This window comes from Elephas maximus, chromosome 8 (assembly GCF_024166365.1).
Source record: "Elephas maximus indicus isolate mEleMax1 chromosome 8, mEleMax1 primary haplotype, whole genome shotgun sequence".
Lineage (NCBI taxonomy): Eukaryota > Metazoa > Chordata > Mammalia > Proboscidea > Elephantidae > Elephas > Elephas maximus.
The window spans coordinates 14621350-14643545 of record NC_064826.1 but is presented as its reverse complement, the minus strand read 5'-3'; the positions used below and the strand labels follow the sequence as shown (position 1 = coordinate 14643545).

General features: G+C 52.5%; 1 protein-coding gene across 1 annotated transcript in view; it reads right to left on the bottom strand.

Annotated features, from left to right (window-relative positions):
- WDR91 (WD repeat domain 91) overlaps positions 1–21919 on the bottom strand; it is a 31586-nt gene extending 9667 nt beyond the window's left edge. The window contains exons 1-11 of the mRNA XM_049893362.1: positions 21729–21919; positions 19538–19717; positions 18761–18967; positions 16838–16921; positions 15572–15702; positions 14558–14723; positions 7649–7807; positions 5127–5290; positions 4023–4173; positions 2271–2365; positions 1939–2107 (exon numbers count right to left, since the gene is read on the bottom strand). Coding sequence (XP_049749319.1) covers positions 1939–2107; positions 2271–2365; positions 4023–4173; positions 5127–5290; positions 7649–7807; positions 14558–14723; positions 15572–15702; positions 16838–16921; positions 18761–18967; positions 19538–19717; positions 21729–21851 — 1629 coding nt within the window. The 5' untranslated portion in view covers positions 21852–21919. The remainder of the gene's footprint in view (positions 1–1938; positions 2108–2270; positions 2366–4022; positions 4174–5126; positions 5291–7648; positions 7808–14557; positions 14724–15571; positions 15703–16837; positions 16922–18760; positions 18968–19537; positions 19718–21728) is intronic.
- Positions 21920–22196: the final 277 nt, after the last annotated feature.

The following is a 22196-nucleotide window of genomic DNA, read 5'->3' as shown; positions in this document are numbered from 1 at the left end:
CACACACACATATACTACTGAGCTGGCAAGTAAAGGAACCCTCCTCTGAGGCCAAAAGTAAAAGGAAAGCCAGAGTGCTGAGAACTAGTGAATTCTCGTGGGCATTCTAGGGCAGTGAGTTTTCACTCTGACAGCCATGAAGAGCTCAGGGGTCTGGAGACACAGTGTCAGTCAGACCTGCCCAAGGTGAGGTGTCTGATAAGAAACTTCCACACAAACGTGAGACTCCAAAGGCTACGCCCTTAGTGTCAGAATAAACTGGAAATAAACCCACATCACACAAAGGGACACCAAGGACACTCGCCTCTGTGAACCCTGGAGCCCTCTGAGAACTTAGACGCACAAACTGGCCCTCACGTGGATTTACACCCCAAAGTCAATCGCTATATGGTTTGAGAAACCTCAAGCAGACAGTTTATTTTAAGTTGTTGGGAGTTGGCAGTGCCCGCAGGTACCTGGAAAAAGTAAATGAAAATCTTCTCCAAAGTCTCAAAATATTCCCAAAGATAAAGGTCTAAGGAATATGAAACCATAATCAAATCATATAAGATACGGGGGAAAAAAACAAAAATAAAACACCCACAGAAACAGCAGAGAGCTGAAGCAGCTCCACGAAGGCTTGAGATGGTGGAATTACCAGGCAGATACACAGTCCCTGGGTAGCACAAACAGTTAAGCACTTGACTACTGGCCAAAAGGTTGGCAGTTCAAACCCGTCCAGAGGAGCCTCTGAAGGAGGCCCTGACGATCTGCTTCCGGAAGGTCGCAGCCTTGGAGACCCTGTGGAGCAGTTCTGCCCTGCACACACGGAGTCATCAGGAGTCAGAACTGACTTGACGGCAGCTAACAATAAACACGTTCGAAGGAATAAAACAAGGGATTGAAAGTACGGTTACAAATGGCAGAATATAAACATGACAAAGTAGGTTTGAAAAACAAGTGCAGCTTCTCAAAATGAAAAATACAACACTTGAAATTAACATCCTAATGGATAAGTTCAATAGAAGACTAGATATAGTGGAGGATTAGCGAGCTGAATGCAGACCTGAACAGGTCACCGTCAAGCATACGCAGCAAAGTCAACTGGCATGACACAGTTCATAAAGAATATGTCCTGCATCCTCCTGTGATGAGCAGCATCTGGGGTCTTAAAAGCCTGTGAGTGGCCATCTAGGATACTCCACTGGTCTCACCCCTTCCAGACAAAGGGAGAATGAAGAAAACTAAAGATACAAGGGCAAGATTGGCCCGAAGGACTAACGGACCACATCTGCCACGGGCTCCACCAGACGGAGTCCAGTACTACTTGATGGTACTCGGCTACCACCACTGACTGCTCTGACAGGGATCATAATAGAGGGCCCCAGACAGAGCTGGAGAAAAATGTAGAACAAAAAGAAAGACCAGGCTTGCTGGCCTGATAGAGACTACAGAAACCCTGAGAGTATGGCCCCTGGACACCATATCAGCTCAGTAATGAAGTCACTCCGGAGGTTCACCCTTCAGCCAAAGATTGGACAGGCCCGTAAAACAAAACGAGACTAAAGGGGCACACCAGCCCTGGGGCAAGGACTAGAAGGCAGAAGGGGACAGGAAAGCTGGTAATAGGGAGTCTAAGGTCAAGAAGGGAGAGTGCTGACATGTCGTGGGGTTGTTAACCAATGTCATAAAACAATATGTGTACTGTTTAATGAGAAACTAGTTTGTTCTGTCAACCTTCACCTAAAGTACAATAAAAAAAATTTAAAAAAGAATATGCAGCAAAGTGAGACAAAAAAGACAACGTGAGAAGCTCTAGCATACTATCTAACTGAAGTTCCAGAAAGCAAGATAGAATCAGCAGCAACACTGGAAAAGTGAATAAGAATTTCCCGGAATTGAATAAAAATCAAATGCTGCAACACTGAAAAGGTAATGACTGAGACAAGCAGGCCCTACCTGCTGCTTCATGGTCTTCGTGTCCCACAGCAGCAGCTTGCCAGGGACCTGGTTCACGCCCCTGCTCCCTATGTCTGAAGCTGACATGTCCACCTGGGAGGTGAGGCTCGGAGCTGCAGCCGAGCAGACGAAAGAGGCCCCGTTGGGGCTGCAGGCGAGAGACAGGATTCTGCAACACAGGTGGCCTGGATCAGACACAACCCACCCAGAGAGAGGACGTGCCCAGCTCTGGGGCTGGATCCTGCTCAGGGGCGTGGAGAAGGGGCCAGGGAGGGCCATGCCCCCCAGCACACAACAGCAGCCTCAGCAGGGACAGGGCAGGCTCCACCCACCTGGGCATGTCATCGTTGATGTTGATCTCACAGAGATTCTTCTTGGCTTCCGTGTCATAAAGGCGCACTGTACCCACACCGCTGCCCAGCAGAAGCTAGAAGAAGAGGGGTGGGATGCTTGGCATGAGGGAGGACCACCGTGCGGGGGGTAGGGACGTTCTCACTAATCCAGGCATGCAGTGAGACCTGGGTCAAATGGCCTCCCCTAAAGATTAAACACAGACAGGAAGACAGACCCTGAACACAAACCACTGCAGGCGTCTGGGGAGAGGGGCATCATCCCAGAATTACCTGGAAATGCTCTGGCTGATTAAATGAGACCCTCTCATTTTTTACCCCATCCCCACCCCCACCCCATTTCTTTCCATTTTAAATCCGTGCTGTTCCTGCCCCTCCTTCCTGGGCTGCTCCCTGGGGATCTACCCACCGTTACCTCCCTGGGCCCAGGTGACCACCCCACGGCAGGTTCTGTGGGCAGCTCTGGCTATGGGCTTGAAAAGGCGGCCCGAAAACACAGAAGCAGCCATCCTTGCCTTCGGGAACCTGTGCTCTAGTTGGTGAAAGGCTTCCAAGATAATAACAAACTACCTGAAGAAAGTACCAGATGCAGTCCAGGTCTGAGGAATCCCTCAGGCCTATTGGCTAGATTACAACCAAACACTCTCTGGAACAATTGCCAGTGATGCACTAGTGATGGGGGCCTTGGTGGCATAGTGGTTAAGCATTTAGCTGCTAGTCAAAAGGTCAGCAGTTTGAATACACCCGTGGCTCCTTGGAAACCTTATGAGGCAGTTCTACTCTGTCCTATAGAGTCACTGAGTCAGAATCAACTCAATAGCAAAGGGGTTTTAAATGGACACTAGTGATGGTAACACTAATACCTTCAGGAAAACTCCTTTAGCTGTCGAAAGTGACAGAAAAGCAGGGGCTGCCCCTGGGCTAAATGGTTTGACCCTCGGAAAATGGAATAAAATGAAAGAAAAACTATAAACCAATTAAGTACAAATCCTATCACAAATATAAACTCCAGAGTCAAAAACAGCACTATACTATTGCTAGGAGCAAGCCGACCTGTGGGTACCATAGACAGACGACCACCTCTGACACCAGCTCGAGCCCCCTCCCCCAGGCCGGGCACAGGGAGGGGTCCCAGCAGTGGAAAGGGGCACGCTGAGGATGCCCGTGGTGGGACAGGTGACAGAGCTGAAGAGGGAGAGCAAGATGGGCTCCCTCGGGCAGACCAAAGAGCAAGCCAGACCACCCAGCCGGGGTGGGGGGGGGGGGGGGCTTCCGCCATCGGACAGCCTAATAATTCTTGTGAATCCAGCCTTGGTAACTGCACTGCTGTCCCAAAGCAGGAGCCTGTGGGTTGGCCTGGAGCCTGGCCCCCAGTGAGTGAGGTGGGTGGGGGGGATTCAACTCAGCTGCCTCTACTCAGCACCAGAGTCCTGTAGGGCTCCCCTGAGTGCCAGAGCAACCAGTGATGGGCCCAGAGAATCCTCCACTCAGACTACCCTCCTGCAGGGCTCCCAAGTGCCAGAGAGACCAGTAAAGGGCCCAGAAAATTCTCCACCTCAGACTAACCCCTGCAGGGCTCCAAAGTGCAAAAGCAACCAGTGAAGGGCCTGGAGAATTCTCCACCTCAGACTACCCCCCTGCAGGGCTCCCCGAGTGCCAGAACGACCGGTGAAGGGCCTGGAGAATTCTCCACCTTGGAGGGCGCAGCAAGCCACGTAGGCCAACACCACTCACCAGTCTGTCCCGCTTTGTGGCCCATTCCAAAGACAGCAGCGGAGACTTGGAGATGGAGGATGCCTTAGTTTGCATGATGGGGTTGAAGGACCACACTTTGATGACTCCATCCACATCTAAGCTGGCCACCCTCCTCCCCGAGCAGTCCACTCTAGGGGAGAGGAGAAGGGATGTCAGCATCCCTCCCTCGTCCTGCATCCGTCAGCTACGGCTGAGATGACTACATGTCTGGCTCTCCAGTGGCTTTAAAACATCATCCCCAGAGGCCTGCACTCACAGGCGGGACACGGGATATTTCTGGAAACACACCCCCTCCATGGTCCAGGAGAGAATTTAGGCACCAACGGTGTGCTAATCCCTGTGCTAAACACTGGTGTGGAACAGCAGGTACCGGGCCCGGCCCTCGTGGCCCTTGCAGCCCATTGAGATTTCAGGCCTCTGTATCTCCTAGGCAGCGTGATTGGTGCAAATGATTAATGTGCCTTGGAAGAAGGCCTAGTGTTCTGCTTCCGAAAGGTCACGACCATGAAAGCCCTACAGAGCAGTTCTACTCTTCACACATGGGGTCGCCACGAGTCGGAATCAAGTGGACAGCAACTGGTTTGGTGTTCTTGGTTTGGGATTTTCCTTCAGGAACAAGCCGAGGGCCAGGAGCCCATCCAGGTTGTCCAAAAAGAGGCCCGCCCGCCTGCCCTCTCAAAATCACACTTTGTGGGCGTTTGCTCTTAAAAGCCCACTCTTTTACCAAGTTTAAGTAAAAACTTATCGATGGTAAAGATGTACCTAAAAGTGCCAACATAAAGCAACTTAAAATCAGGAGTAAGCCTTAGCAGGGGAAATAACAGGTAACTCATTGCTAAAACGCAGTCACAGGACTGGAAATGAAAGAACGGCTGAACAGAGACAGTTGCTCTGCCCAGGGCCACCAGGAGGTGCCCTCAGAGACCGCCCCACCCCATCCACGCCCCCTCCCTACCTCTCCGCATTCCCCCTGCGTCCCCTCCGCACACCTGCAGTGCCTGATGGTACATTGGTGCTCCTATACTCCTCCCACCCTCGCTGGCCCCGCCCCTCGCCCTGCCCCTCCCCGCCCCTCCCGCACACCTGCAGTGCATGATGGACGAGTGATGCTCCCCGTACTCCTCCTGGCCCAGCACAATGAAGGGCTGCTCAGGGCGGCCACCCTCGGGGCCCCGCGTGGCCATCTCCACTGGCTCTGGGCCGGGCTCGGTCTCCGTGCTGCCAGTGTCGGGCTTCTTCTCTGCGCTCTGCCAAGCAGCAAGGAACCAGTCAGCAGGGGTTCAAGCCAGTGTCCACCCGGCGTCTCCCTGCACTACCACTTGGCGAGTTGAGTGGGGGCCCAGCCTGCAGCTGCCCCGCACCACCGCATATCGGGGTCAGCTGGGGGTCTGGCTCGCAACCCCCGGCATCCACTTGCACCACCGCATGTGGAGAGGCCAGGCCCCAACAACCTGGGGGCTCCCGGGGCCCTTCCTGAGGCTCCAGGCCACCCATAGCCTGAGGAGTGAAGCCACTGCCAAAGCTTCCCCCGCTCGGCTGCGGTTTCCCCCCTCCCTTGCAGCCCACCAAGCCATGGTTTCTGGCTGCAGCTTGGCCCCACCACACTACTGCCCTAACCAAGGTTTGAATTTGGCACCAAAATCCCGTGCCTTCTCAAACCAGGATCTTGGCACATGCACAGGACCTGAACAGTCCCAGCCCTGAACTTGACCCTGGACTTGAACACCCCCAGAGAGGAAGATGTTCTCCAGCACACAGCTGCACCCAAGGCCATTTGTGGAGCAAAATGTCCCTTCCTTTACGTAACTCAGCACCTGGATGTCCAAATATGGACATGGGAGGGGTCAGGGTGTTGGATTTTCGGTTCCAATCTCTACCCCTTGGGGACTGGAGGGCATAAAACTCCAGAATGTCTTGGGGTAGAGAGCGCGTGGTCTTTCAGCTGCTAGGCCCCACGTTGCTCCTTGTTTGCGAAAACAATAAATTTCCACTTTCTGTTTCCCTTTCAACTGGTGGTGTGGCATCCATCTTATTTCGATTGGCTAATAGGACAGGACAAGAACCTGTGTTCAGTTACGTGAGCAGTAAGGGCCACGGCTGGGTAGACAGAGCCTGAGAGAAGGCCATACAGCCTGCAAAGAGGCAAGTCTGGGATGTGAGCCCGGCCCCACCTCTGCAGCACCCACCTGTGCAGCACCCTGCTAGCCAGTACCTGCTCCTGGGGAGGAGACCCACAGACAAAGGACAGCCAGGCAGCACTGAGCCATGACCAGTCAAGCACAAGGGCCCCCAAACCCCGCTCCTGGGGAGGGGGAGACCCAGAGAGAAGGACAGCCAGAGGATGCTGAGCCATGGCCAGCCAAGCAAAATACCCCAACCCTGCTCCTGGTGGGTGGGAGACCAGAGACCGAGGACAGCCAGGGGGCACTGAGCCAGGGCCAGCCAAGCACAAGGACGCCCCAACCCTGCTCCTGGGGAGGGGGAGACCCAGAGACCGAGGACAGCCAGGGGGTGCTGAGCCACAGGCAGCCAAGCACGAGGATGCCCCAGCCCTGCTGCCGTCAGGGCATCCAAGGTGGGGCACCTCCTGCTGCGCTCAGTGTTGGCCCACATGCCCACTGCACACTCAGCCAGCCCCACACCAGCCCAGGGAGCACAGTGGGGTCCACTCTACACCCAGAGATCCGGATGCTCCGTAAGGGCCCCGAGGCGGCCTGGAGAGTTGTTCAAGAGCAGCAGGGAACAGAGCCGTGTGAACGCAGCACAGGTGCCCCACGGAGTTGGGCTCCAGGGCCTGCCTCTCCATCTCTACCAGCCTGTAAGATCTAGTCTTAGAAGTATGACCACCTGATGGGAAACTCTATGGGGGTGTTAAGTGGCTGAAAAGCTCTTGAAATCGGCAAGTGGCTCCAATGGGGAGGAAATGGTCAAGGAGGTGACCTGGGCAGGAGAACCAGCACACCCCTTGGACTGTTGGCTTCAGTCAGAATACCTGACAGAAACGAAAGCAGCGCATACTTCCAGGAAGAGCAGGCCCAGAGCCTGTGCGGGTGTGAGGGGAGGCCCCAGAGCCTGGCTGCAGTCTCCCACCGTGGGCATGTGGCCTTAAGCCATGCCTGCAGTACCTCAGGACACTGGCAGGTGGTCCTGGAAAGGGCATTCTGGCCATTCTGGGTTAAGCCACGGAAAACAGGCTTCTCCACTGCCGAGTCTCATCCAGCCGTGATATGCTGACATGCACAGCTAATCCAAGGGAAGGCGGCTGGCTGCATGCAGGGGCTCCCAAACCAACTTTGCCAGAACTCGCTTCCAGGGTACATGTCCAGGGCTGGCATTGTAGGGCCCCGACTCAGGGAAACTTTGCACCGGGAAAAGGGGCCCCAGATGAGCCAGGCAAATATGAGCCAAAATAATCAACGTGCAAGCAGCTAAAACCAACTGGGCAAAACCTGCTCTGTGCCAAAGTAGCAGGAGGGAAACAGGCCAGGAATCAGTAGAGAGGCAGGCTGGTGCCACCCACCCTGAACACGTCCTTACGCTCTGCAGTGCTCCCCAAGCTGGGAAGCGGGTGTTACAGCGCTCCCTTGTCCCCGAGGCTGCCCTACCTGGGACGCGGTGGTGGAGAACAGCTCCTTGCGCTCCTTGCCGTGGTCCTGCAGGCGCCGCTGCCGGTGCTGCGGCCAGCTGGACTCCCCCGCAGCCAGCCCACCAAAGTGGCTCTTCCCGTCCTTCGACCCAGACACCAGGTCCTTGCCCTTGGCAGCCTGAAGGACCAAAAACAGGGTGGGAAAGTCTGTGCACAGGAGGGGGACAAGAGCCAAGAAGCACCTTCTCCCCAACAGCTCGGAGTAAGCAGTGGCGAGCAGGTGGTTAAGATGTGACCGTCTCTGCCAGGTGGGCAAAGCTGTGAGCAAAATCACCACTGCCTCTTCTCCATTCCCTCCTCCCACCTGGACATAAACACCCTCCATCTACTCAGGACAGTGACTTTAGTTAAGGGGAGGAGGCCAACATTTACTAAGTAGTAGTCATGAGGCAGGACAGGCCCTACACAGGTGTCAACCATATGTTTGGGCAACGCAAAACATGACAGTCACCTCTCTGGTGTGGAAAGGAACCCAATATCCTCTCCTGCTCTTGGCCAAGTGTAGGACTAAGCCATCCGATGTCAACAAATACTGAGCTATTTGTTTGAAAACAATCACTAGACAGTCAGAAGTTTTGCCAGAAATTGTTGGAAACCCAAAGACCTTTGATTATGATAAACTGGACAGGAAAGAAATTTGGCATTTTACAGCTCTTTTCCATAATAAGGGAAACCCTGGTGGCGTAGTGGTTAAGAGCTACAGCTGCTAACCAAAAGGTCGGCAGTTCGAATCCACCAGGTGTTCCTTGGAAACCCTATGATGCAGTTCTGTTCTGTCCTATAGGGTTGCTATGAGTCGAAATCCACTCCACGGCAACGAGTTTGGTTTTTGTTTGTTTCATACTATAGTGATAGACTCAACCAAGGTTATAGCAACAAGGAGTGAATTTAATCTATCCCCACCCCAGCCCCAAGGAAAGAAGCCTCCATCTTAAGTGAAGTGTCTTTCCAAAAGAAGCTGCGACCTCACCCTCTTCCCAGACTATCTGACTGGGATCTCTTTTTCTGGCCATATTCCCAGAGACCGACGACCATCCCATCCCATCCCACCCCCACTTCGGTTAACACTCTTCGCAAAAGGATACAGATGCAAGGAGACACTCAGGATTGAGGATAGCTGCCTCTCAAGCCATTCACCGACAAGACCTCAATCAAGACAATAAACCAAAGTCTACGAGTTGCTTTCTAGTCCTTCTACTTGCTATTTTTTACCTTTACACTAAAGGCTTTAAAATAATTAACATGGATTCCTCGGAACCCTGGAGCCATGTGACCAGCTGCAGAATGAACTCTAAGGACTATTAGTTTACCTGGACACTAACTGTGGCTGATGCAGCGTATTTGCTGTTCCTGCCTGCTAAGGTGACCTCCAGTTATTTCCACTCACGCTTACTTACGGCAGATGTTTCTTCTAGAGAAAGCACCTGCTTCTTCATCCTGGCTTACTTTAGGAGCAGCAGTGTTCTGAGGCAAGATACAATAGATAGTCCAAGAAGAAAGCCAGCCAGAATATTATTAATAATAACATAATACCAAAGGTCTGGTGATTTACTTCTAAAACATCAGCCACAGAAAACCCTGTGGAGCACAGTTCTACTCTGACACACACGGGGACGCCATGAGTCAGAATCTACTCTGTGGCAACTGGTATGCAAAGAACTCGACAAACATTGCCTTAAAGATGACGATATTATTTTAATATGTGGAAACTGAGGCTGGGAGAGGCCCCGTTACTTGCCCTACACAGCTAGGACGTGACCGAGCTGGACTCACACCCAGGCCTGACAGCAAAGCCCACGTTTGGAGAAACTCGAGTGAAGCAAGACCTTGAAATGGGCACGTGGAAGAAAGTGACACTGAGTAGAAAAGACAAGAGGAAATGCCACAATCCTGGAGCTAAATAAGATGGTGAAACCTGGGAGAGCCAGGTCTCAATGGGACTCCCTCGTTTTTCCAGGTCTTGCAGGTTTTCCGCCTTCGACAGGCTGCAGTCTTACCACTTTCCTATTGCTTGTTTTAGTGGAAAATATCTGAGTTTTCCTTCTGTGACAGGTTTCTGCCTTACACAGGTTCCACCTTTCACAGGTTTTACTGTAGAAGCAGGACAAGGCCCTTCTCACGGTGCTTCTGACCATTCTTGAGAATCATTCCTGCATTCGTGGAACACTCACCAGGTCCCACAGTATTAGAAAGTGAAAGACTTCTACCTTTTCAGAAGCGAGAGGTGGTCAAGATGACAACTGAGCCCCAAGGTACCACAGCGCTCCTCACGGTGCCCTGGCTGGCATGCCCACCCTGTGATGTGATCCATGGTGCCAACCCTCATTCCATAAATCCACTGATGCCTTCCTACATCTCCAGATCCAGATGACAAGCAGCTCAGCTGAAGAATCCCAGAACTAAGTTATATTCGATCCCATCCTATCATCATCTGCCTCCTATAGCTCAGGAGATATTTTACCTTAGGTTTTAGCATTTATCCTCTCACTGTGGAGGGGGGAATGACCCCAGTTCACTGGGGGACCTGAGGAGATCAGGAGGGATTCCAAAGCCTCCCAGGCTTGACAAGCAGTCATGACAACAGGGCAGGGACCCGTTCCAGAAGGCTGGCCTCACCCGAAGCAAAGCCAAGCCACCCTGAAGATAGGCCCCCACAACACAAACATCACAGCATGTGAGACACGATAAGGTTCCGTTTCCCACCCTGCCAAGCAAGCGAGATCCCTGGGAAAACCCAGTTCTTACCACTGACATCTCCAGTTAGGACGTAACTGATGCTAATAACAGTGACAAGTACGGGAGTCTCTGGGCACTTTGCTTTCCTCACATTACAGCCACATCAAGGTTATCTCTATAATAACGTAATTCCCAGGCGGTCCCCTGCACCTACCCAGGGGGTGTGAACTATAGCTGGGGGGGACGAGGACAAACGCAGGCTCTGTGAACCCAGCAGCAGCTCAGGAGTCCGGGACCGATGTGCCTTCCGCGGCCATGGCCATCAGAGATGCCGGGAGAGCTGCCAACTGGTTTTGCAGTTACTGCCCTTTTTTTTTTTCATTTTGCCTCCAGATTCATAATGAAAGCTGGGAAGGTGTGTCGCTATTTTGCAAAATAATGCTGTGAACCTTTCCGTTAATAATAATGCTAAGGACACAGCAGTTACAGCCATCAATCATGAGCGGGCAAAATGCTGACATGAGTGAAACTGACAAGGCTATGTATCCATAGCATTTAAATTACCAAAACCTAATCCTATACGTATTGCTGGTTTAGCAATAAAATACAGTTTACACTTTTTGGTTTGCTTACACTTTAACGGTAAAAAAGAGGGCACTCTGGCTTGGCAGTAGTGTGAAATGACTACATGCTTCATGGAAGCTAACCAAGCAATGTAGCTTATTAAAAAGCCAATGTCATTTTATGTTAAAAGCCGTACATCATCAAATCCACAGGAAGCAATCATACAATTAACCGCACTCGGTACTGGTGAGAGAGCGTTTAGAATGCTACACTCAAATGTGTAGTAAAAAAAACATTGATAGTAAAAAAAGGAAAAAAAACTAAATCCACTGCCGCCTAGTTGATTCCAACTCATAGTGACCCTATAGGGCAGAGTAGAACTGCCCTATAGGGTTTCCAAGACTGTAAATCTTTATAGAAGCAGACTGCCACATCTTTCTCCTGCGGAGCGGCTGGTGGCTTCGAACCACTGACCTTTCAGTTAGCAGCTGAGCACCTAACCACTGTGCTACCAGAGATCATCAACAGCAATAAGGGCCTGAAAAATTAAAAGGTCTCCCCAGAGCAGGGGGACCAGGATGGTTAAAAACAAAAAAACAAACCCCTTGCCATGAAGTGGGTTCTGACTAATGATGACCCCATGTGTGACACAATAGAACTGCTCCATAGGGTTTTCTTGGCTGTAATCTTTATGGAAACAGATTGCCAGGCCTTTCTTTCATGGCACTACAGGATGGGTTCAAACCATCAACTTTTAGGTTAGCAGTCAAATACAAACCATTTGTGCCACCCAGGGACTCCATCCCAGGATGGTGAGGGGTCTAGAAATTGTGTTATATGGGTAAACAGTGCGTGTGCAGGGGCACTGGTGAACAGGGGGTGCTTGGCATGGAAAAAGAGGAAGTCCTGTCCTATACAAGGAAGTGCTGTCCTACGCTCCAGAGGGCAAAGCAAAGATCAGTGAGTAAAAATTATAAAGCGGTTTCTACTCGCAGCTTTCTAACAAGCACACAGTCCAACCTTGGCAAGCGGTGAGCTCCACGTCACAGGGGGCAACCAATCCAGAGAATGGGCTCTGACACTCAGTAGGAGGGTGGGCCAGATGACTTTTAAGCTCCTTTCCAATTCTTAAATTCTGTGATTTTCTTGAACCTCAAATCTACCAGTTATTTTCAGAATAGAAACATCTATGCTGTCTAATTAATCCACCATCAATTAAAAAGGCAAGCGGCCTGATAATGGGTTTTTCAGACTGCAGACCTCTGTCATCTCGGCTGAGGAACAGGCAAGAGGGCTACCTTTGCTCTGTTAACATATCTCAGGGCAACCCAGCCTTGTTTGGATATATTTTAGAGGCAAGGTAAGGAACGTGTGGCTGCAGATTACACATTGGCCCCCTCATCTCTTAGCCCTGAACCACGGAGAAAATTTCCAGGCCCATTTCACCCTTACTAAAACCAAAAACCAAGCCCAGTGCCGTCGAGGCGATTCCGACTCATAGCAACCCTACAGGACAGAGTAGAACTGCCCCATAGAGTTTCCAAGGAGTGCCTGGTGGATTCGAACTGCCGACCCTTTGGTTAGCAGCTGTAGCACTTAACCACCACACCACCAGTGTTTCCTCACCCTTACTACATGAGCCTCAGTTCCCAAACACATAGTGAGCAAGGCCATAGGTTTAACCCTAAAGAACCCATTTCTGTGTTTTCTTTCATTTTAAGTTAATGAAATTAAATTTCATAACCTCAGGCACGTATCAGGGGACCTGGCACTCTGCTCATCATCTATTTGAAATGTTGCACAGCGAGAGAGACCAGGAAAGCAAACAGTAGAACTTACTCGGGTACATTCCACAGGACCAGAATTCTAAGGTTTGAGTTTCAGAAGAAGAGTTGCAGGAATAGCCATGCTTGATTGATTTTGATTGCTTCAGCCCTCACGGGTGCCGAGGTGAGAGCGACTGCGCACTGCTGCCATTTACACCAATCGCGCAAGCTTGTGCTTCACAGATACACCAGCTACTACTAAAATGTATCGACTACTGAATTTATTGAATGCCAGGCACTGCCTATACCAAGAGTTCTACTTTTATCAGCTCATTTAGCACTCCCCCAGGGAGTAAATGGGGCCCCTGGGTGGCACCAATGGTTTGCACACCAGTAATAACCTAAAGGTTGTCAGTTTGAAACTACCCAGAGGCACCATGGAAAAAAGGCTCAGCAATCTGCTTCTGTAAAGATTACAGCCAAGAAAACCCTATGGAGCAGCTCTGCTCTGTAACACATGGGATTGCCACGAATTGAAACTGACTTGATGGCAACAGGGGTTTTTTTTTTGTTTAGCGGGTAAATGGGGCAGTGATGGGTCAGTGGTAGAATTCTTGCCTTCCACGCAAGGGACCTGGATTTGATTCCCGGCCAGTGTACCTCGTGTGCACGTCAGTGGAGCCTTGTGTGTTGCTATGATGCTGAACAGGTCTCAGCAGAGCTTTTCAGACTAAGAAGGACTAGAAAGAAAGATCTGGTGATCTCCTTCTGAAAACCTGCGAATGAAAACCCTATGGATCACGATAATCTGTTGTGCATGGGGTCGCGATGAAAAGGGGGCTCGGTTGGCGGCAGCTAATAATGACGACAACAGTAAATACTATTATTATCCCGGTTTTACAGAGAAGCAAGTTGGGGTGAGTTTAAGCAGTCCGGCCGAGGACGACGGGCAAGGAGTCAGGGTTACAAACAAAGCTTCCTCATTCTGAGCCCCGAGCCCCGATCCACGATGCTGCCCGCGCTCTCCAGTTCAACAATCCCAAACCTAAGTGCCCTGGAAAAGCCCAGGACACTCCAGGCCCCTGGGGTAGTGAGCAGCCCCAAACTGCTCCCTCACACAGAAGTGTTCTTGAGTCACGGCTGGTGGGAGGGGAGGGCACAGGCCAGAGTGACGGACTTTATCTGTAACTAATAAACACATGTAGAAGGTGCTCCTACCTGAGCAATAAAGAGTAACCTGGGATCTGTTCAACTTTCACGCTGGCAGACGAGCCCAGAAGCAGCAGTTCTGACAGTCTCCACTGGGAGAAACCCTCAGTACGACTCTGAGCTGCTGAGGCCATGAGCTCGGGTAACAGAGGTTCCAGGGCAAGCTTCCATCAAACTGAAAGCCCTTGGCAGAATCAGCAATTAACTTGGAGAAGAAACATCTTGATTCAGAGGTTGTGCTGCAAAGAATTTACTCTTTAACCACTCATGGCTTTATATTCCTGGAAATTCATAATTCCAGAAGAGCTGGAACTCCCTCTTGAGTCGCAAAGCACAGTCATAAACTCTCACGCGCTCATGGGAAACAGATGAGAAAAGGGGAGGGGCCCTCTGAAGCGCATTTCCTCCCTTGGCTACCGACCGCATCGCCTGAGAGTGCCACAGCCCATCTCCAGTGGGCGCGGATGTGCCAGGCATTGGTCAGGAGACAGCCGGCCAGGGGACGAGGGCACCCACCTGAGACACGGCTTCCAAGCTACCACATCTGAGCACCAATGTCTTCCGTATAAGCTGCGGAGAAGAGCCCGCTCCCCTCCCCAGTGTGACGTCAGAGGCCTCCCGGCCAGAGCACAAGGACAGGAACTGTGCCTTACCTGGCTGCCGGTAGCCTCTCTCTTGGCGGCACTCTGGGCCTGTGGGGATGCCTGGGCTGGTGACAGCCTCGAGGGGCTCTTCTTGCTCTGCGGCAGCAGTGAGGACAGGAAGCCCACGCGCGGTGACTGAGAGAGGGCGGCGCTCCTCTGGCTGCACATCATGGTTCTGGTGAAGCAGACACGCGGTCATGGGGTGCTGGACACAGCTTCCTGACCAGGGTCTGGGTCAGGCTCATGCACGTGGGCACTAAGGTGGCGCCCAACAGGGAGAGGGAGCCGGCAGCTGGGCCGGCACATCGTGGGGTCTGCGGCAGCAGCTCTTCAACAGTGAAGTTCCGGCTGCGCTGGCCAGGGATGGCTGGTCACGTGTTACTGAGCACTGATGCACAGGCCCCGCCCCACATCAGGACCTGCAGCCACCACTCCAAATCAGGACCTGCGGCCCCTGTGCCCACATCTGGACCTGCAGTCCCTACATCACATCTGGACCTGCAGCCCCCGCCGCACATCTGGATCTGCAGCCCCTGCCCCACATCTGGACCTGCAGCCCCTGCCTGCACATCTGGACCTGCAGCCCCCGCCCCACATCTGGACCTGCAGCCCCCGCCCCACATCTGGACCTGCAGCCCCCCATCTGGACCTGCAGCCCCCGGCCCACATCTGGACCTGAAGTCCCTGCCTGCACATCTGGATCTGAAGCCCCTGCCCCACATGAGGACCTGCAGCCCCTGCCTGCATATCTGGACCTGAAGCCCCCATCCCACATCTGGACCTGCAGCCCCTGTCCCGGTAAAACTGTGCAGTATCCCACCCTGGGCACAGCAGAGGCTTGGGACCAGCTCCTACAGGACCATAAAGGCTGGGGGAGGAAGGCTTACTCATGAAACCCTGAAGCAAGGATAGTGTGTGTCCAGGAGGCTGTTTGGTAATTCTCTCTGGCCAGGAGTGGGGTGGGTGGGAGCTAAAAGCACACAGGCCTGCCTTCCCACCGCCCCGGGGCAGCCTCACACTCACAGCTCCGAGTCCCCCAGGCGGTCCATGTTGGAGACATAAGGAGGTAATTTATGTTGGGCCAAGGCCTGGTCCTCTTCCGGCGGCTGCTCCTCTTTCTTCAGTCGGTGAATTTCTGCTTGCAATGCAAAAAGCTGCACAGGGTGAGACTGAGTTCAGATCATGCTCTTGCCTTCTCTTCCCTCTGCTGCTTACCACACCCAAGCCCACCCTCCTGGCTCCAGGCGCCCCTCCCCTATGCCTCCAGGCACCCTCTCACTCCCTGCAAACTGTGCGTTGGAAAATGGAACCCAGCAGCTATTCTTCCACCATGCGAGGGGAGAAAAGCCAAAACTCTTAGAGGGACAAAACCCACAACGTGTTCTTTTTTATCATTCAACTTGCCTCTTTTTCACCTTTGACTTGCTTGCTCCTGAATTCACTGAGAAAAATAGCACCACCCAATCCTGCTTTGCTTTTTGGAATCTACAAAATCAGGCTTGGGGACTCTGACAGAAAAACTTAAAAAATGAATTATTGCATTCCTTAACCTTTTACCTGAAAAAAATTATCCAGATATACACATCTCAAACTCAAGAATTTTAAAGTCCCCAAACCTAAAGACCTTATAATGTTCCGTTTCCCAAAAATATAACCCGCTGACATCTTCATTTCAAGGACAGAGAAATTTAAAGATAAATGTGGTACCCTGGCTCCATTTTTACTGAACTACAGAGACACAGGGCTGGGAAAGAAGAGATAATTACACCTGGGTTGTAAACAATTTAAAAACCCATCGCTGTCAAGTAAATTCTGACCCACAGCAACCCTATGGGACAGAGTAGAACTGCCCTGTATGGTTTCCAAGAGTGTAAACCTTTACAGAAGCAGACTGCCACATCTTTCCCCCACAGAGCGGCTGATGGGTTTGAACCGCTGACCTTTTGGTTAGCAGCCAAGCGCTTAACCGCTGCACCAGCAGGGCTCCTATAAACAATATAGAGGTGGACATATGTACACAGGGCCTGGGAGGATAAGACAGATGAGTGGGTCAGTAGTGAAGTGGCAGGACTACACCTCTTTTTCTTCTGGAAGTTCATTACTGTGACTAGATGGCTTATGCTGTACACATGATTTAAAATAGGACTCTCACCCTGAACCCTGATACTGGCTTTCTGGTGACCCTCTCATCTGCAAACAGCACGGCTTCCTACATTCACTCAACCCCTCCACCAAATTCACAAGCAAAAAGCAGACGTGGTTCCCAAGGCGGAGCCTCTTCAGACAAACCTTCTGACGCAGAACTTCATTCTCCTCTTGGACCTGGTTGGTCCTCTGACACTCCGCATCGAAGCTCAGGATCACAGGAACTGGTGCACAGGTTAAAGAATAAGCTGGTCTGCAGATGCTTAGACCAAACCAAACCCACTGCCGTCAAGTTGATTCCAACTCATAGCAACTGCATAGGACAGAGTCAAGCTGTCCCATAGAGTTTCCAAGGAGTGCCTGGTAGACTCGAACTGCCAACCTTTTGGTTAGCAGCCATGATCTTAACCACCACGTCACCAGGGTCTCCAGATGCTTAGAAGCCCCTCCCAAAGTCCTGTCCCCACAGCACAGCACCCGAGCCCGAGACACGGGGACTGCAGGGCAGAGGCAGCGCTGTGGGTACTTCGCCACTGTATTAAATAGTCTATCCCCCTCTGGGTCGTTACCCTAGGCCAGGCCAGATTTCCTTCAGGTGACTCATTGCCCATGGCACTCTGCCTGGCCAGCCCACAAAGAGGGCATAAGTCCAGGTACAGGCAGTGAAAAGTGAAACCCAGTGGACTTCACAGCCAGGCTAAGTGCAGCCAGGCCAGACAGGACATTCCGCTAAAAGCAACCCTGGAGGCCAAGGCCCTGCAGATACTGCCAGGTGGTCAGTCAGCTGGGGATGACTGTCGGCCACTCAGCCTTCCCTGCCCAGATCAAACCTTCCCTGGCAAAGCTTTAGGCTGAGAGAGGAAAACTGTCTCCAGATTGCATGGCCACACCCCGCCTCGTGAACAACCAAAGTCTAGCTGAGAGTGTCAGCTTTCCCAGTCACCCCAACAGCCTCGGTCAGGAGCAGACAGCGGGCTGCACCTCAGCACCAGGGAAGTGGATGCAGCTCAAATGTGCATGACATAATTTGAAGGGCTCTGTCTTGCTCCAGAAAGATCTCGAATGATACTAGCATTACCCCTGGACGGCCAACATGGTCATGCAGCCTTTGTCTAAGCTAAGTCCCCGGCTTGTCTGAGGCTTGCCAGGACGTGGAGCAGCAGCAGAGGAGAAAAAAAGGCAGCACCATAACACCAAAGGAAGCAGCAAAGGCGGCAAAGGACGCTCCCTACCTCCACAAGAAAATGGCTCCTCCAGGGGCAGGAACCACGCCAGGGGGTGGCCCTCTACGAGCCCAAACCTTATCAGTGCCACACCAGGCAGCCCCAGCCAAACACACTCCCTGCTCCTCCCCTAGGTTTCTGCCTAGAGAGCAAGGGCATGAGTCCAGCCTGGGCCTCGGGCTCTGAGACAAAATAGCAAATTTGGTGAGCTGTAAATATTTACAGACAACACACACATATTCTTAAATATCTATCTATGTATTGTCTTTATGTATAAAAAAAAAAAATTTTTTTTTTTTAATACACCCCTGTATTTCTCTCTCCCTCTCTCTCCATATATATTCTTAAAGCAACTGTTTTCAAGGAAGCTGCAGAACACTGAGGTCACTGTCAAAGAGTAACCCAGATTAACACAGGTAGCAAGTGCCAACCCAACAAGTGTCCTTGTCTGTTCCGCATCCCAGCCAGGACAATTGCTTCCCAGGGCACTGACCAGCACACACAGAGAGGGTGCTCTCAAGGCTGACCAGTCTTGCCAACAAGCAGCTGCCTTCCAGCCCCTGGGTCAGCAGCGAGAGGCCCCCAGCCTGGTTTATGGCTCCTCTCAGAGACCAGCACCACCATCCCACCGCCACCAGCCCCGTCGTGGGGGTCAGCAGTCCATTCAGCAGCGCAGCACCAATACAAAGATTTATGATTCCACAGACTGCTGAAAAGAATAACCGCAACACATCCAGCCCTCACAGGACTGTGACAGTGACCCCAGGGCATTGTATGGAGAGCCAGGACCTGACCACGCTGCAAGGGGGCCTTAGAGGGGCCCCGCTGGTGCTGGCAGGATATGCATACATTGCAGCAGGACGCTCAGGAAGTTGTGCAGGGACACAATGAAGGTGTCGGCCCACTGCCGTGAGAAGTAGGTGGCGAAGGTGGGGTTGGTGTCTGGGGATGGCAGGAAGGGCAGGGCAAACCAATCCTTCCACTCGGCCTGGTTCTGGAGCTCTGCAGCCTGCTTGGCAAAGAACTCCTGGGCCTTGTCACTCCTGTTGGTCTGCCAAGATACAGAGGAGGGAGCGAGGAGGGCAGAGATGGAAATGCAGAGGTGAGATTCTTTATCACTACACTAGACAGCTGGTATACCAGCCTGCCAGGTATGGCCGGACACCTAACATAAAAAAAAAAAAAAAAATGCCATAACCTAAAGGAAATCATCACTCTTTTCTCAAAGACCTTGCAGTTTCAAAGCTGGTCTCAACTAAAGTTCTGATGAATAAATGCCATCCTGCAACTTAACCCCCCGTTTATTTTCCAAAAACCTAAGTGACTTACTCCCCCAGGCCAGCTATATTCTTTATGACTCAAAATGAAACCCAGCCACTTAGATTCCCAGAAACACCACCTGAGCTAACATGCTTAAAACAAGAGGGGAAATAGGAATGAGGAAGGACAGTCAGATGATCCGCAGATGATAAGAAAAAGAGACAAAAATAATTTGCCGAGACTGCTCTACTCTTTCCCATAATAACATGCAGAGTCCTCCCTCGGGGTTAAAAGGAAATCTGTTTCTGGATCAAAGGGCTCTCTCCACCAAGGGAAGCAGAACCCCTGAATCAACCAGCACCTGGATGGTGTAGACGAGGTAAAAGCGGAACAGGCTGGTTTTCAGCTTGTTGATGGTGGGTCTGTATATATCCTCCAAGCGGCTGAAGAGCCGGCGCTCCAGATAGCTCCAGTAATCCCGAAGGGCAGCCAGGTCATACACCTGCATTAACTGCTGCAGCTGGTCCACAATCTTGTCCACCTGGTGAGAGACCAAGGGGATGGAGAAGGTGGTGAGGGACAGAAGGGAGTCCTCCTTCACCCCACAAAGTTCCAACAGCTTTTTCCTCCTGCTGTGATTTCTGGGTGTTTAAAAAAAGAAAGTTACCAACCTATAAAATTCTGAAAAGATGTTACTGTAATAGCTTTTGAGCTATTTCTGATGCCAGATATGTAGCTGAGTCTGTAGCACCCATGGAAATGTCAGGTGTAAAAAGTAAGGGCTCTGGCCCAGGAACCAGGAGATCTGGGCTTGGATCTTGGATTTGCGTCTGACTCACTCGACCACCTGAACAATGTCATGGCAACTCTCTGGTCTCAGCTGCCTCGCATTTGCAGGGGCGGGGGGGTGGGGTGGGAGATGGATTGTGACACTCTCCGTGGTTCTCCTCCTAGCTGCACAACTCCAAGATTCCAAGGCTCGCCATGAAGTGCACTGATTCCTTCAAGTCACCGAAGTTCAGGCAACAAAGAAATAGCAGCAGAGTACACAGTCTGGGAACGTTTTGAATACCAATCCAACCTCTCTATTTTACAGATCAAGGAGAGGCGAAAGCATTTGCTTTTGCCACAAAGCAGCCGGTAACAATACCTGGTGATGCAGTGGTTAAGCATTTGGCTGCTAACCGAAAGGTCAGTGGTTCAAACCTACCAGCTGCTCCACAGGAGAAAGATGTGACAGTCTGCTTTCATAAAGATTACAGCCTTGAAAATCCTATGGGGCAGTTCCACTCTGTCCTGCAGCGTGACTATGAGTCAGGATCAACTAAACAGCAAGGGGGCAGGGGAAGTAGCCACTCCAGCACTTGCCTGTCAATCTGTCGTACTGTGGTGGCTTGTGCATTGCTGTGATGCTGGAAGCTTTGCCACCGGTATTTCAAATACTAGCAGAGTCACCCACGGTGGGCAGGTTTCAGTAGGGCTTCTAGACTAAGACAGACTAGGAGGAAAGCCTGGCGATCTACTTCTGAAAATCAGCCAATGAAACCCTACAGATACGTAGAGAATAGTGTCCAATACAGCGCTGGAAGATGAACCCTAGGCAGGAAGGCACTACACAGGGCCCCCAAAGATGGACTCAAGCGCAGCTGAGATTGCTGGGATGGTGCCCGGGCCAAGCAGTGTTTCAGTTCAGTTGTCCATGGGGTCATCACCCAAGGACAATTAACAAGTGGCCACTGACTTTGGCAAGAAACCAGGTCTCCTAACTCCCCCTGGGGGCTGGCTCTTGCTCCTAGCTCCAAACCAAAAAACCCATTGCCTTCATCATAGAGACCCTACAGGACAGAGTAGAACTGCCCCATACGGTTTCCAAGGTGAGCCTGGTGGATTTGAACTGCCAACCTTTTGGTTAGCAGCCAAACTCTTAACCACTAGCCACCAGGGTTCCCGCTGCTGGCTCACTGCCTCTCAATTCACCTGCCAACCTCAACTGAAGTCAGCCAACATATGAGCATAGGAATCATACACGAGTTCCCCAAACCTCTCAACCGAAAACCACGTTACAGCAGGGGAAGTGTAAGCTTTAAAATGTGCAGTGAGGTCCTCCCCAACGGCAGAAGCAACCCTGACCGTAAATCAGACAAGAAGACGATTTTAAACAAAGCACCACAGACACTGGAGCCCAGCTAACACTTTGCGCTGCAGACCCACTGCTCACAGTGCCAGAGGACGCCACCCCGGTCTGTTTCTGTTGCCAAAACTCAACCATCTACCCAACCGTGGTTCCGGAAGCCTCACTGTCGCCGCGGCCAAGGGCTGGTGGGTACCGGAGCCCTGCACCTCCCGCCTCGGCGACGCTCCTGACTCGCTGGGCAACTTCAGACAAGTCCGTCCCCTCGGCCCCTCATCGGTCAGTGAAGGCCGGGCGCGCGATGTGACATCCCCCGGCGCGGTGACAGCGCCGCTCCCTCCCTGGAGGGTTAGGCTGGGTACAGCCCGCTCCGGGCTCTCCCGGGCCGCCTCCGCCCGCGCCGCGCCCGCCGGGCGCTCACCCGGAACCCCTTCTCCTTGTCCGCCTTGATCTCGGCGTCCAGCTGCCGCAGCGTGTGCGTGAAGCCGCGGAACAGCAGGTACTCGCGGACTAGCTCGTCCGTGCGCTCCACCGCCTCCGCCATCTCTGCGACAGCGCCTCGAGGGTCCCTACGGGCCGGGCGCGGAGGGGCGGGCCGGGCGCCGAGCGCGTCCCTCCGCGGCCGGCCAATGAGCACGCACGCACACGCGCGCCCGCCGCCCCGCCCCCGTCCCGGTTCCTCCCCCGGCCCCGGCCCCGCCCAACCACCGGCCTCAGCCCGGCCCCGCCTTCGGCCCCGCCTGGCCCCGCCCCCGCCAGCCCCTCCCTCTGCCGAGGGCCTAGGAGGGCGGCAGCTTGCTCGGGTTTCCCTGCAGCGCCGGTGACGCTTTTTCATCTGGTTACTGAAAGCGGTGGCTGCCACCCAAGCCGCCCCTGCAAGTAGGGCTGG